Raw genomic sequence first — 13,706 nt, forward strand, 5'->3', positions numbered from 1 at the left:
CACCTGCGGAGCAGGAGCCTGGAGTTTAGATGTCATTCCCCAGAAGGTTCATGAGATTGTCTTTTGGGGACTGCCCCTTCTCACTCTTGTCTGCCAAGCTGGTGAGCAATAGCTATGAAATTTGTTGGGAAGTCACCTGGGTCATTGCATGGTTTGCTCCCTGGAGAAGGACGGAAAGACGGAAAAGCCCCCAGGACGTTAGAGTGCGCGCCAAGGCTTTGGGTGCCTCCAGCGACTGCCTACTGCTCTGGGTCCCCTCCCGTCTGTCCCACAGCTGCACCCCCTGCTTAGGGCTGCACACTCAGTAAGCAGGCGCTTAATAAATGTTTGCCAAGTCGGGGTGTGGCCGAAGCTGGGGTGCGCGATGAGGCTAGAAAGAGCCGTGGGGGCGGAGGATAAGCGGTCTTCGGAGTGATTATGTTCTGAGATGTGTGCAGACCCGCGCGTCCGAGGGTGGGGCGTCTCCCAGAGGGCCTTTCTCCGGGCTGCAGTGGCTTCCTCCCTGGCAACCTCAAACTTTTGCCGGAAGGTAGGTGGATCTGTCGGTCCGTCGGCTTTCTGGATCCTAACGTAGACGTTCTGCCGGCCCTGAGCTTCTCCGGCAAGATCCAAAGCGCTTCCGGCGGAGTTGGTCTGGGGTGCAAGGTGCTGAGGACCCGGGTGATCCGGGACTGGTGAGGGGTGGTCCCAGGGGACCCTGGGCTGGGCCGTGCGGGTGGCTGGAGTGGGGCGGGACGCGTGGCGGCTCTGGGAGGCCCTGGGAGGCCCCGCCCGCCCCCCAGCGCAGCGCTCAGGCGCTCAGACGGTGCCAACCCCGGGGCTGGACTGTCGGTGGCCTCAGCGCTCTGCAGGCGCGCACTCCGCCCCACACCCGGCTCTCTCGGCATCTCAGACGCAGGTAAGTCAGGGGCTCCCACCTCCGCGGCCCTCTTCCGGGTCGCGGGTGGCCTAGCCCGGCGACCCTGGGTTGGGGGGGGGTCCTGGAACCTGCGTCTCTCGACCCGCAGCGGGCACGCTCCAGGCTAGAAGCGCCGCGACCCCCAGAGTGGGAAACAGGATAGGATGTTCAGCCTCTCCCCTCCTTCCCTTCTGCCATTCTCACTGCTTATACAACAAACGCGTAGGAAAGCATCTCACCAACATAGAACAAAGAAAACATTCCTCCATTATTAAGTTATAGACATTCTTGTGGAATATTTAGAAAACACCTACATGCAAGTTTCAAACGAAAAAGAAAATCAAAACCACTCACGGGACCTGAGTCCCCACTTTGTTTCAAAGATCTTCAGCTTTTTTCTTTTTCTTTTCTTTTTTTATTATTATTTTTTTGGACCAGCTCTTGGGTCTTGGCATCTCCCTGCAGAAAGGGCATGGGACACGGAGAACATTACTGATATCTGATCTTGACTGCGGTAATGGGAAAACTGGGGAACTTTAGAAGAAAGTTGACTAAGCAGCAGAGACATATGCATGTGAGCAATCTACTGCATAATACATTGCCTCCCGGATTTGTCACATTGCTCCATGAGAATTGACAGTTCATTTGAGTCCACATTCAGATTAAGAAGGAGGTTCCAGATGCATTAAGGAAGTACCTTGTCAATAACCGTAGCTATCATTTATGGTCCAGGTAGTGGGGACTTTGCTGAGTTCACCCAGTTGCTTAAATTCAGCCATGACTGATTTTCAATGACCAGGCAAAACTGATCTTCTTTCTCTGGCCAGTTTCACACAATCCTCAGGTTAGCTGAGGATCCCTTGGAGGAAGATATTCTCTGTATCCAAAGGAAATAGTCAAGGATGTTCAGGTAGGACCTGCTTTTGACAGGTTATTGGAAAATGAATTGTCTTGAAAATAAAGCTCACTTAGAAGACATCAGAGGGACTCATTGCTGTCATCTTAAATCTCTGAGGGCGAGACAGCTCTTGTGTGATTTCGGGCTTTCTGGTAGTTGAGTGGAACACTTATTATTCATGTGTTCATGCATGCCTGCCTGCATTTGCTGAATGTTTATGGTGCTCCTACCATATGCCAGACACTGTTCTAGCTGCTTGGGATGCAATGAAGAACAACCCAAGCAAAGATCCTTGCCTGCAAAAGCTTGCGTTTTGGTGGGAAAGACAAACATTGAACAATCAACATGATAATTAAGAAAACTATATTATACTGGAAGGTGACAAAGACTATGGAAAAGGAGGAGAGAAAACGTTAAGAGTTACTGGGAATGGGGAAGGAAGGAAGAAAATTGTGATCTACTGTTAACAATCACTAACTGCCTGAAAGTGTTTTAGAAATAAAGTGGGTTGCAGATACATAGATAAGAATACTGTAGACCTTAATATACAAAATAAGCAATAACAAAAATACATTAATAATATAAATATAAATATAAATAAGTAATATGAAATTGAATATATAAAAACATGCTACATTGCAAAAGTTTTTCCTTTGATTACTAAACAATCTATTTTCAGAGCGTAGTATACTTTATCAGCTATTCACTTACTTTCCCATTGTAGTGGTATTGAATCTAATTCTTTGCATTCCCATTTAGTTCAGGAAAACCTTATTGAAATATTCTGGGTACTGGAGTGGGGACAAAGGAGAGCAAGATGGTCTCTGTCCTTTGGGACCTCCTGGGAGGAAATGTCCAGACAAGGCTACAGATGGTTAGAAGTTAGAATATGACCAGCACTGCAGGAGAGATATGACAAGGTATGAGGGGGTCAATGAAGGGGAAGAGATTCTGGATCCGAGTCAGACAGTGTGAATATGAGCTGGCTTTTGAAGGACCAGTAGAATTTTAACAACAGAATATGGTGGGAATGCCTCACCTATAGAGAGAACAGCAAACATAAAGCAAGAGGCCGGGTGCCGTGGCTCATGCCTGTAATCCCAGCACTTTGGGAGGCCAAGGCGGGCTGATGGCTTGAGTCCAAGTATGCAGAGCCTGGGCAACAAGGCAAAACCCTGTCTCTACTAAAAATACAAAAATTAGCTGGGATGGTGGCATACACCTGTAAACCCAACTACTCGGGAAGCTGAGGCATGAGAATCGCTTGCACCCAAGAGGTAGAGGAGGTTGTAGTAAGTTGAGATTGTGCCACTGCACTCCAGCCTGGGCGACAGAGCGAGACTCAGTCTCAAAAATAAAATAAAATAAAATAAAGCATGCCAGGAAGGTTGGGGGCTGATCCCATGCTGCACAAAAACCTGGGGCATATACCCCAAATGCTCACACATGTTTTCACAGAGTTTGATCGAGTCTCCTCACCACCTCGCCCACTTAGTGCCCCCTGACTCTGGGGAGAGGGGAAGGACAGAAGACCAGGCACAGCCAGCCAACTTCCAGGAAGCATCTGGTGGCCCTGGGTGGCTTCTTTTCTGCAACGAGGTAAATGTGTTTCCAGAATTTGGACATAGTGTTGTGATAAAGATGAAAACAATAGACAGTTGCTTCCAAGGACAATTGACTCAAAATTCTTGGCTCAATAAGATCACATTCACCAAAATGAGGCTTACCCCATTTTGTGTGAGTGTGTGTGTGTGTGTGTGTGTGTGTGTGTGTGTGTGTGTGTGTAATTATATATAGTATATAATGAGGGTAGATTCCATCATTTCCACTGAGGCTCCCTGGATTTATTTCATTTGCTGAAGATGAGATTTCTTCCTTCCCTCCTGATGTGTGGCTTCAGCTGTCATTCAAACACTCGCCCATGTTTTCATATTGAGTTTGATGGAGTCTCCTCACCGGCTCGCTGGCCTGACTCCCTGAGCATTCCGTGTTTATATTTCCATCCTTTGCACCCCAAGCCCTCTCTCCATCAGCTGCAGAGAGGTCCAGGAAGCTCCCAGTAAAAGCACCAGACTCAAGCCACACCCCACGTCCTGCTGGGAGGTGACAGAAAACCCTTTTCTGATCAGAGAGGACAGTCTGATTCTGGGCCTCTGCACGGTTTCATCCTGATTCTTGAGAGACCCTGGCCATCTTAGTGCCCACGGACTCTGGGAAGAGGGGAAGGACAGAAGACCAGACAAAGCCAGCCAACTGCCTGGAAGCATGTGGTGGGCCTGGGTGGCTTTTTTTCTGCTAGGATGTAAATAACATTTCCAGATTTGGACACAGTGTTGTGATAAAGATGAAAACAATAGACAGTTGCTTCCGAAGACAGTTGACTCAGAGTTCTTGGCTCAGTACAGTCATATTCACCAAAATGAGGCTTACCCATCATTGTTTTCACCCTAATTCTGCTTCTTAAAACAAATGAGGCCAAATGATGACGTTAAGAGTGGATGCTCTTTGAAGAAATGTGTAAGGAGTGCTGTCAAACCTGATAAAAATGCTACCCCAGTCAACCTAGGGACGTAAGTTAAGGAGTCATGTAGTTTATCTAGGACTGAGCTGGGGCTGGAGCCCAGATTCCTGAGCTCTGACTCTGACATTTCTGTCTCCCCTACTCACCCCTAGAATCTATTCCTTTTAAAAGAAAGCTTGGAGTCAGCCACAAGAACCTTACCCAGTCAATAAGTGGGTTAAGAAAGACTGATCAGGATCCGGGAGGGTTTGCTAATAATAATAAAAGAATGAGAGGGGTATGCTCAGGGCAGGGGGCCTGAAGAACGGCTCCTCCCTTTTAAACACACTCAAAAGGACTCTGAGGTCACAGGGATGAGGGGAACAAATTTGTGGCCTCCCCATGAGCAAATGCCCCACTCATCTCCCCTGCAGAATCAATGGGACAGGGCTCAATATTGTAAGGAAGTCTGCAGTATTTACTGGGGAAGGCTACTGTCTACAGCCTGACCAGCTTATGCATGGGTAGGCCACAAATGGTCTTAGAAATAAAGGCTTTGGGGGGGGGGGGAGAGAGAGAGAGAGAGAAAAGAAAAAAAGAAAAAGAGAGAAAAAGAGAAAAAAAAAGAAAGAAAGAAAGAAAGAAAGGAAAGAGAGAGAGGGAGGGAGGAAGGAAGGAAGGAAAGAAAGAGAGAAAGGAAGGGAGAGAGAAAGAGAAAGGAAGGAAGGGAGGGAGGAAGGGAGGGAGGGAGGGAGAGAAAGTTTCTCATGCTGGGAAAGCGTCTGTTCGGAAAGCTTCCAGGCTGTTATCAGTGCTGATAGGCCACACAGCCGGAGCACGTGGGATAAGTCAGAAGGGTGGTGTGTGCCGGGAGCAGCGAGGCGCCACCCACTGCCCTCTTCTCCCCTGCGTTCAGCTGGGGGCCTAACGGAACTCCAGAGTGCAGGAGCCCCCGTTGGTCTCATCTACAGGTGCTTCACTCAGCTCGGCTACCCAGAGCCCTGTGTCCTGAATGATTTCCAGCAGACCAGCAGCTCTGGGTCTAAGCTTTTAAGAAAACAAAGATTATGCTACCCTTGATTAGGGGCAGCATTCATGTCTCACACCCAGGCAGAAGCAGAAATGGCAAGAATCCACCCTTACTTTCTGGGCCAGACAAGGCCACGGTTTGAGAATGTTCAGCACAGGCTGAGCATCAGATGGACTTTGTTTGGAGTTGAACATCCCTGGCCCCTACCGTTTCTGTCTCCCTCATCCCTTTAATCACTGTGCAAGCCACAAAAAGCTGAAGGGATAGGAACAGGGATGACTTCTGATGGCATATTTAGGTAAGAAGCCAACCTCCATTTGCATAGATCCAATGCTACCTGATAAAAGTGGCGTATTCCTCAGCTACTTTGAGCCTCAATAAAGGGTCCGTTTCTTCTGTACAAGGTCCTGGGAATTGCTCTTTTTTAAATCAAATATGAGTCAATAGCTAAGAGGTTACATTTTAGATATATTTTTGGTTGTCTATTTCTGTTTTTATTATTTATTTAAGTTCCAGGGTACATGTGCAGGATGTGCAGGTTTGTTACATACGTAAACATGTGCCATGATGGTTTGCGGCACCTGTCAACCCATCACCTAGCTATTAAGCCCAGAATGCATTAGCTCTTTTCCCTAATGCTCTTCCCCACCCACCTTCCCCCCACACAACAGGCTCCAGTGAGTGTTGTTCCCCTCTCTGTGTCCATGTGTTCTCATTGTTCAGCTCCCACATATAAGTGAGAGCATGCAGTGTTTGGTTTTCTGTTCCTGCGCTGGTTTGCTAAGGACATGTATTTCTGATAGGAGAGATTACTTTTGGCAAGCCATCTCACCTCTAAGGAGCCCCGTTTTCTGTAAATTAAGATTGTTGGATCAGTTGCTCTCCCACTCTGTTGCAGTCCAACAGTCTGAAAATGCAGCCACAGGGCATGTAGTGCTTTGGAATTAGGTACAATAGAACAGAACCTAGAGAATCTGATATAAATTCCCAAATAACATGCAGATCCCAGACTGTGTCATTTACACCACTTTAACTACTAAGAAGACATTGCCAAGAACAAAATGAACCAAAGAAACCATAAAAAAAGAAAAAGAAAACATTGCCAAACTCATTTTGAGACTCATTACACAAAAGTACCACGGTGACCCAGCCTGCAGGCATTGGGAGTATGGAGGACATTCAACAAAAGCCATGCAATAAATTACATGTAAAGTTTTTTAAATTATTTTTAAAATATAGGGTTGTTATTTGAAAGGCAGTTAATTAGCTTGACCTAAGCTTTGATGGACGAATTGTAATTGAAGGCATCAGCGTGCATGAGAATGGGGACAGCTGAGGTTACACTGAAGACTGGAGAGTTTCTTTCTGCAATTTCTCTACAGACTGTGTCAGAGGCAAACAAGACCAACAAAGAAAATATAAAAAACAAACAAGATTTGAAAAATAGTCAGCGAAATCATAGCTTATGTTCTTGCAAAATTCCTCCAGGTACCCTGCAGCACAAAAGGCTGATGGCTCAGTTTCCTAGGGACCCACACCACAGCTCAGTGGTTCTCCATCTTGGCTACAAATTAGCATCATTTGAGAGGTTTCTAAATAGTCTCCAAGTCAGGCAGGAACCCAGACCAGTGACATTAAAATCTCTGGAGGTGACATCCAGGAACCATTATTTTCTAAAATCTCCCCCTGTGATTCTAAGAGATCACCAAGCGGAGCCTACAGACCAGCAGCATTAGCACCACATAGGAATGTGTTTGGAATGCAGATTCCCAGGCCTGCCCCAGCTCTACCTAATCAAAAACTCTATAAGTAGAGCCCAGCAATCTGCATTTGTTTAGACAGAGTCTCACTCTGTTACCTAGGCTGGAGTGCAATGGCAAAATCTCAGCTCACTGCAACCTCTACCTCCCGGGTTCAAGTGATTCTCCTGCCTCAGCCTCCTGAGTAGCTGGGACTACAGGTGCCCGCCAGCAACCTGGCTGATTTTTGTATTTTTAGTAGATACAGAGTTTCACCATGTTGGCCAGGCTGGTCTCGAGCTCCTGACATCAAGTCATCCACCTGTCTCGGCCTCCCAAAGTGCTGGGATTAAAGCAGCATTCTGTATTTTAACAAGGTCACCCTAAAGCACTCTAAAGATTGAGAACCATTGCCTTAGAACAAGATGGGGGATGGTTTGGGCTTGGGAGGTTTTCAAAGCAGGTGTTTCCGGTTGCTTCTTTGACCATAGAAAAGTCCATCTGGTTGTAATTAACAAGCCTTCTCAGTGAACTCCCTATTATGAATTAACTGCAGACATTATTCTTAATTTAATTTGCTGTATGTATTTATCAGTTTTAAGCCAATTAACATGTGGATCTTCAAATGCTGCCTTTCATAATTCTATTCTCACATGGTCTTAAAGTTGTAAAGACTCTCTAACAGTAATTGGTGGCAGAATTATTTGCCAGTTGTGATCATTCTGGGTTTTTGGAAATAACATCATAGTATCAGGTCCAGGTCTGTCTGTTTTCTGGGGCAGGGTTTTATGCATTCATAAGTGGTTTAGGCTAATTTAAAAAGAAATGGTTGAGCATCTAGTTTGGATCTGTTACCAAAGAATTCCTCACTACCCCTGTGATTAGAATGGAGCTAAATGCTAGGTTTGTATAAGAACAAGTACCTGAGTCACTTGAGCCCAGGCAGCTTAACCCCTGACATATCTCTGCACAGACTCCAAAGCCTAGAAACCAGGAAAGGCCACAATCTTTGATTCTCATTCATATCTGATCTCTCCACAAAGTAAAGGAGAGCCGCCATGGTTAGCCACGGGAACGCCAAGCCTAAACCTCCAGAGCCCCATATCCTTGGGCTGCAATTTCTTAACGAGGTGGAAAAACCAATAAACTCCTATCCAGGACCACTGAGTGTGCACCTGCCACGTGCCACATGCTGTCAGCCACTCTATGCTCCTGATCAGTGATTCAACAGACCGCAGATGTCAGTGGTGTTTCTCACTACTTTGGAAAGAGAAAGACTTGACTGAGCAAATAAGGAACCTATCCAGGATCATGTGGCCGGGAAGTAGCAAAGCAAATCTGGAATCAACCCTGGGGTGGCAGCGGAATCCCAAAATCTGAGCTCTTTCTGCTCCTCACACCTGCCTCCTGAGACTGTGGCTCAGGGTGGGAGATGACTGCCCTTCTGGAAAAGGGAGTCAGTTAAAGCTTTGGAGCCAGCTCATTGGCATCTGTTCATCAGAATAAGCAGGTTATAAAGAGTCAAGCCCCACTGGTCAAAAGATACTAAGTTCTGGTGGCATTTATTCAATAAACGCTCATGGCCAGCTCCTGTGTTGCTGCATGCCGAGCACCAGGCTAGGTGGGCGGGGCAGGGATGGGGTAAGGGGCCTGGAGATCCTGATCATGATAAGGTCAGCAGGGGTCGTGGTGTGCACAGTGCTGGCCCAGCCCCACACATCAGAGCAGACTTCAGGAAGGAGGTGAGAGCTGGGCTGAATTCTAAGCATGAGTAGGCATCACTAAGAAGTTTCATGAGCCAAGAAGGAGGTGCAAGTCTGAGCTGGAGATGCACAGCGTGTGGAGGCTCTGGGGCCGGCAGGGACCATAGGGCATAGGGTCTGGACACAGTGGCAATTGCAGTGAAATTGCAGCCCAAGGATTTCGGGCTTTGGGGGTTTAGGCTTGGCGTTCCTGTGGCTGACCATGGTGGCCCTCTTCTTTACTTTGCAGAAAGATCAGACATGAATGAGAATCAAAGATTGTTCGTGGCCTCTCCTGGTTTTTAGGCTTTTGAGTCTGTGCAGACACAAAATTGGAGAGGGATGCAGAGATTCTCAAATTTAGGGCCTGTATCCTTGCAGAAGACCAGGAGTTCCACCTTGAAGGCGGGGAGGAGCCAAGGAAGGCCTTCAAGATGGGGACTGCCATGACGAGATTACAGTCATCAGTGAGAGTGATGCAGATTTTGGGGTGATTGGTGTTGCCACTCAGTTCACTGAGGCAGGGGCCAGTCTCTGACAGCCCAGGGTGGGGTGTTAAGTTTGAGGAGCCAGGGGATGGCCAAAGGGAACCATCTCCTTAGCAGGTCATTGGACACATGGCTCTGGAGCTTGAAGAGGACCCTGGGTCACGGCCATGCCGGTGGACTGGAGCAGGTGCGGTCATCCTGGGAGAGAGGAGATTGGGAAGAGGAGATAGCAGGTGATAGAACTCTGAGACACAGCCAATTTCAGAGGTGGGTAGAGGAAGAGGGCCCTGGAAAGGTGCCAGATGTCTTCACCTGATGCTAGGTTCAGCGTATGTTTTATATAGTGAAGCCAATTCAATGAAGAATTGGCTCTAGGTCTAAGCTGGAGAGGAGCCAGGTTTCTGAGGTTATTGGTCCTACACAAGATGATGTGAAATGTCACAGTCCCCATCCTGGCTGGGAAAGACAGAGCTGTCCAAGCGTGTGTTGGGGATTTGTGTTTCCATAGCGATTCTGGCCATAAGCTGTCTTCCCAAACACACCCTTCACCTCTAGTTACAACAGTCATCCCGAGGGTGCCTCCAGGCTGTGTTCTCCTCAGCTACTTTAAGCTCCTAAGAAGTGAGTAAGGGACAAGCGGGGTGGCTCATGCCTGTAATCCCAGCACTTTGGGAGACCAAAATCCACCACTTTGGTGGATCCTGTCAGCCCAGGAGTTCAAGACCAGCCTTGGCAACATAGGGCAACCTCACCTCTGCAAAAAATACAAAAATTCACCAGGCATGATGGTGCATACCTGTAGTTCCATCTTCTCTGGAAGCTGAGGTAGGAGGATCACCTGAGCCCAGGAGGTTGAGGCTGCAGTGAGCTCAGATCACACCACTGCACTTCAGCCTGGCGACAGAGTGAGACCCTGTCTCAATAAAACAGAGAAAGAAATAATTGAGTGGGAGCACTTACATGTGATAAGCTCCGAGTGGTCCCCTCCAGCTTGAGTTTGGAGTGTGACGTCAACAACTTGGCCTCAGGGCTTTTGTTTCCCAGCAGAAGCTGGGGGTAGAGGCTGGCATTTGCTCAAACCAAAAAAAAAAAAAAAGAATAAGATCTGTTTTTTAGCTTACCAATGATCTCAAGGTCACCTAGATAGGGTTTCCACAGCATACCAAATCCCTGACAGAATTTCACAGTTACTTGGAGACAATTTTTCCAATTCCCAGGCCCATTATGAGTATACAGAGACAGTGATATCAAGATTAAATGATAGGGAAAGTGTCACTCTCTGCATAGCCAGCAAATGGTGAATGGAAATAAAAGGCAATCCATGTATCCATCGATCAACCCAGAGAGGGCATTGTGTAGACCCATGACGGCACACACCAGGGACGAGGGAGCATGTCAGCTCACCCCTCACCTGAGGTTTTAAGATTGTGTACGTGTGTGTGCGTATGTGTGGGCAAGGAGGGAAAACAGCACAGCTGCAACACTGGCCTCTTCAAGGGAGCTCTCTGTAAAATCTCCCTAGACATTCCGAAGTCCACCATGTGACAGAGTGGATGTTTCATTCAAATGAATGTAAGTGCTCATAGAGAGATGCTCCATGGTGAAGTAGACCACCCATTGCACAGTACCTCCAAGGGCGCCCTGGCAGCACCCCAGTCTGACTGGTCATGCTTAAGATCTCAGGAACTAGTTGTGTGAAATATGTGATTTTTTTTTAGGTCCATAGGAGGTCAAGGATAGGGATATTTGTCCCCCTCTTGTTTATGGAGTTAGCAGCCACAGCAGTGTTCATCTCTGGGAGAGAGGGCAGAGAAAAGAAGTGGGTATTCACCATGGGTTTTATACAACCATTAGAAGTAAGGGAATGCACACATCCAACAACACAGGTGAACCACAAAAACGCAGTTGTGAGGAAAAGGAAGGAGACTGAATGAGCTGAATGACTTGATACCATTCAGGTAAACTAAAATGCACACATCCAACCCCATACAACCACAATATGCAGCAATGCATATTAAAGACACTCATTCTGATGGTCACCTATAGGGGTGGAGAATAGAGGTGGTGGACGGAAATAGAAGGGAATCAATGTATCCATTCATCGATCAAGAGAAGGCATTGCACAGATCCAAGATGGCAGAAGCCACGGCCTGGGGAGCATGTCAACTTACCCCTCTCACGTGAGATTTTGAAATTGTGTACGTGTGTGTGTGTATATGGGGTTTTTGGCCAATATGTACTTTTTGATTTGGGGTTGCATTTTGCTTTGAAGAGGTGCGCCTGGGAAGTTGGAGCTCCAGCAGGGGATCCTTGATGCCCAAGATGATCCTGTCTAACGCCACAGCAGTGATGCCTCTTCTGAACAAGCTGTGGCAGGAGACCATTCAGCAGGGAGGCAACGTGTCGGGCCTGGCCCGCAGGTCCCCCCGTGGCGATGACAGCAAGTTGGAGGCCCTCTACGTCCTCATGGTGCTGGGCTTCTTTGGCTTCTTCACCCTGGGCATCATGCTGAGCTACATCCGCTCCAAGAAGCTGGAGCACTCTCAAGACCCGTTCAACGTGTACATCGAGTCTGATAGCTGGCAAGAGAAGGACAAGGCCTACGTCCAGGCTCGGGTCCTGGAGAGCTACAGAGCGTGTTACGTCTTCGAAAACCAGCTGGCTGTAGAACAACCCAACACACACCTTCCCGAGACGAAGCCTTCACCATGAACCCCACCACTGGCTAACACTGGACACATCCTGCCTGGCAACCTGATTTTCTAATCATATTCCTCTCATACTCTTTACTGTAATGGGTACCACTGGATTTCTTTTTTGCTATTGTAAGGGGTGAGGGGTGGATTAGTGACACTGTTTCACTGTTTTCTAAAATCACATTCTTCTGTGACAGACTGTCACTGGTTCCCCCATATCTGTCCCTGCCTTGTTAAATTTAGCAGAATCCCTGAGGACATGGCCTCTGAGAATAGAAGCTGCATTTTCCAGACTCCCTTGCAGCTAGCAAGGTTGTGTGACTAAGCCCTGGCCAGTAGCTATGGAAGTGAAGATGGCAATGTCCAAGGAATTCTTGGAAAGAAAAGGACGTGCCCTTTACTTCCCTGGTCCTGCTTCCCAGTGGCTGGACGTGGAGGGAGTGGAGAGCAGCTCTGAGTCTGGAAAATAACCAGGCACTCAAAGAACCACACACATCTGGGCCTGGGCGATGTGGTGGAGCAGGGTCCTCCTTACCACCCACAGGCCTGATGTACAGGAGAGAGAAACCCACTCCACTCTTCCTTAAGCCACTGTTATTTTGATCTCTGTTGAGGCAGGAGAATTGCCTGAACCCAGGAGGCGGAGGTTGCGGTGAGCCGAGATCGCGCCATTGCACTCCAGCCTGGGTAACAAGAGTGAAACTCCGTCTCAAAAAAAAAAAAAAAAAAAAAAAAGTAGCAGAATCAATGCCCTTACTAATACACCTACCTTACAGGACTGAACCTAAAGGCATGACACTTCCATACTTGTCACAAGCACACACCGATTCTGCCCTGGTCACTTCTCTGCTCACTCCTATGGTGCTATCCTCCTGCCCTTCTGTCTCACACTCCTCCCTTGCACACACCCTTCACACATCTCCCCAAAAACACACAGACACATACACTCATATACATAGACACACACACACACACCTCAAGCTAGAAAGAACTCACTTCCTACAGGGCTGAGATGGAGGAGGAAAACATGCCCCCTTCAGAATGCATAGCAAGGGGAAGGTGCTTGGTCACTGTGGGAGTAGGGAGAGGTGCCCCCACTCCCTGAGAGCCAGGGGAAGGAGTGGCTGTGGGCAGGGAGCAATGTGTGGCACTGGGGTGGCAGGTCCTTTTGAGGTGATGGGCCTGCTTTGTGAGTTGAATTGTAACCCCTCAAAAAGACAGGTGCCTTCAATGTGATCTGATTGGGAAATAGGGTCTTTGCAGATGATGTAGTTGAGATGAGGTCATTGGGATGGGCCCTCTTCCGATGTGACTGGAGTCCTTATCAGAAGAGGGGAATTTGGACACAGACACATAGGGAGAACACCATGCCATGACAGAGGCCCCAAACCAGGGAAGGTCAAGGATGGACGCGCATTCCCATCCCAAGAAGCTGGGAAGAGGGCAGAAAGGCTCCTCCCCCACAGGTTTTGGAGGAAGCACGGCCGTGCTTGAATTCAAACTTCCAGCCTCCAGAACTGTGAGTCAGTGAGTATCTGCTGTTGAGGCCACCCAGCTCGGGATAGTGCAGGGAACTCATACAGCACCTCTCACCCACCCAGAGACAGAGCCATGCTGCCTTCTAGTGGGGCACCCGGAGGAGCCGCCCCAGCAGATAGAGAGGGCCTCTGTTCTACCACCTTCCTTGAGAGGGTCTCCAGCTGCCATCTGTAGCT

General features: G+C 48.1%; 1 protein-coding gene and 1 non-coding gene across 2 annotated transcripts; both read left to right on the forward strand.

The window, feature by feature from the left end:
* Positions 1-799: 799 nt before the first annotated feature.
* KCNE1 (potassium voltage-gated channel subfamily E regulatory subunit 1) lies at positions 800-12,090 on the forward strand. Its single transcript, XM_032276955.1, has 2 exons — positions 800-898; positions 11,568-12,090. The coding sequence occupies exon 2, from the start codon at positions 11,609-11,611 to the stop codon at positions 12,005-12,007; it is 399 nt and encodes a 132-aa protein (XP_032132846.1). The 5' UTR covers positions 800-898; positions 11,568-11,608; the 3' UTR covers positions 12,008-12,090.
* On the forward strand, positions 4,592-4,719 carry LOC116551054. The gene has a single exon (XR_004268686.1). It is a non-coding gene; the product is annotated as a small nucleolar RNA SNORA11 (small nucleolar RNA).
* Positions 12,091-13,706: the final 1,616 nt, after the last annotated feature.

Source organism: Sapajus apella, unplaced genomic scaffold (genome assembly GCF_009761245.1).
Source record: "Sapajus apella isolate SASKATOON/1434 unplaced genomic scaffold, GSC_monkey_1.0 scaffold8, whole genome shotgun sequence".
In the NCBI taxonomy this organism is placed as follows: domain Eukaryota; kingdom Metazoa; phylum Chordata; class Mammalia; order Primates; family Cebidae; genus Sapajus; species Sapajus apella.

Coding starts and splice junctions, on each gene's coding strand:
- KCNE1 (XM_032276955.1), top strand. CDS start 11,609: ATGCCCAAGATGATCCTGTCTAACGCCACAGCAGTGATGCCTCTTCTG.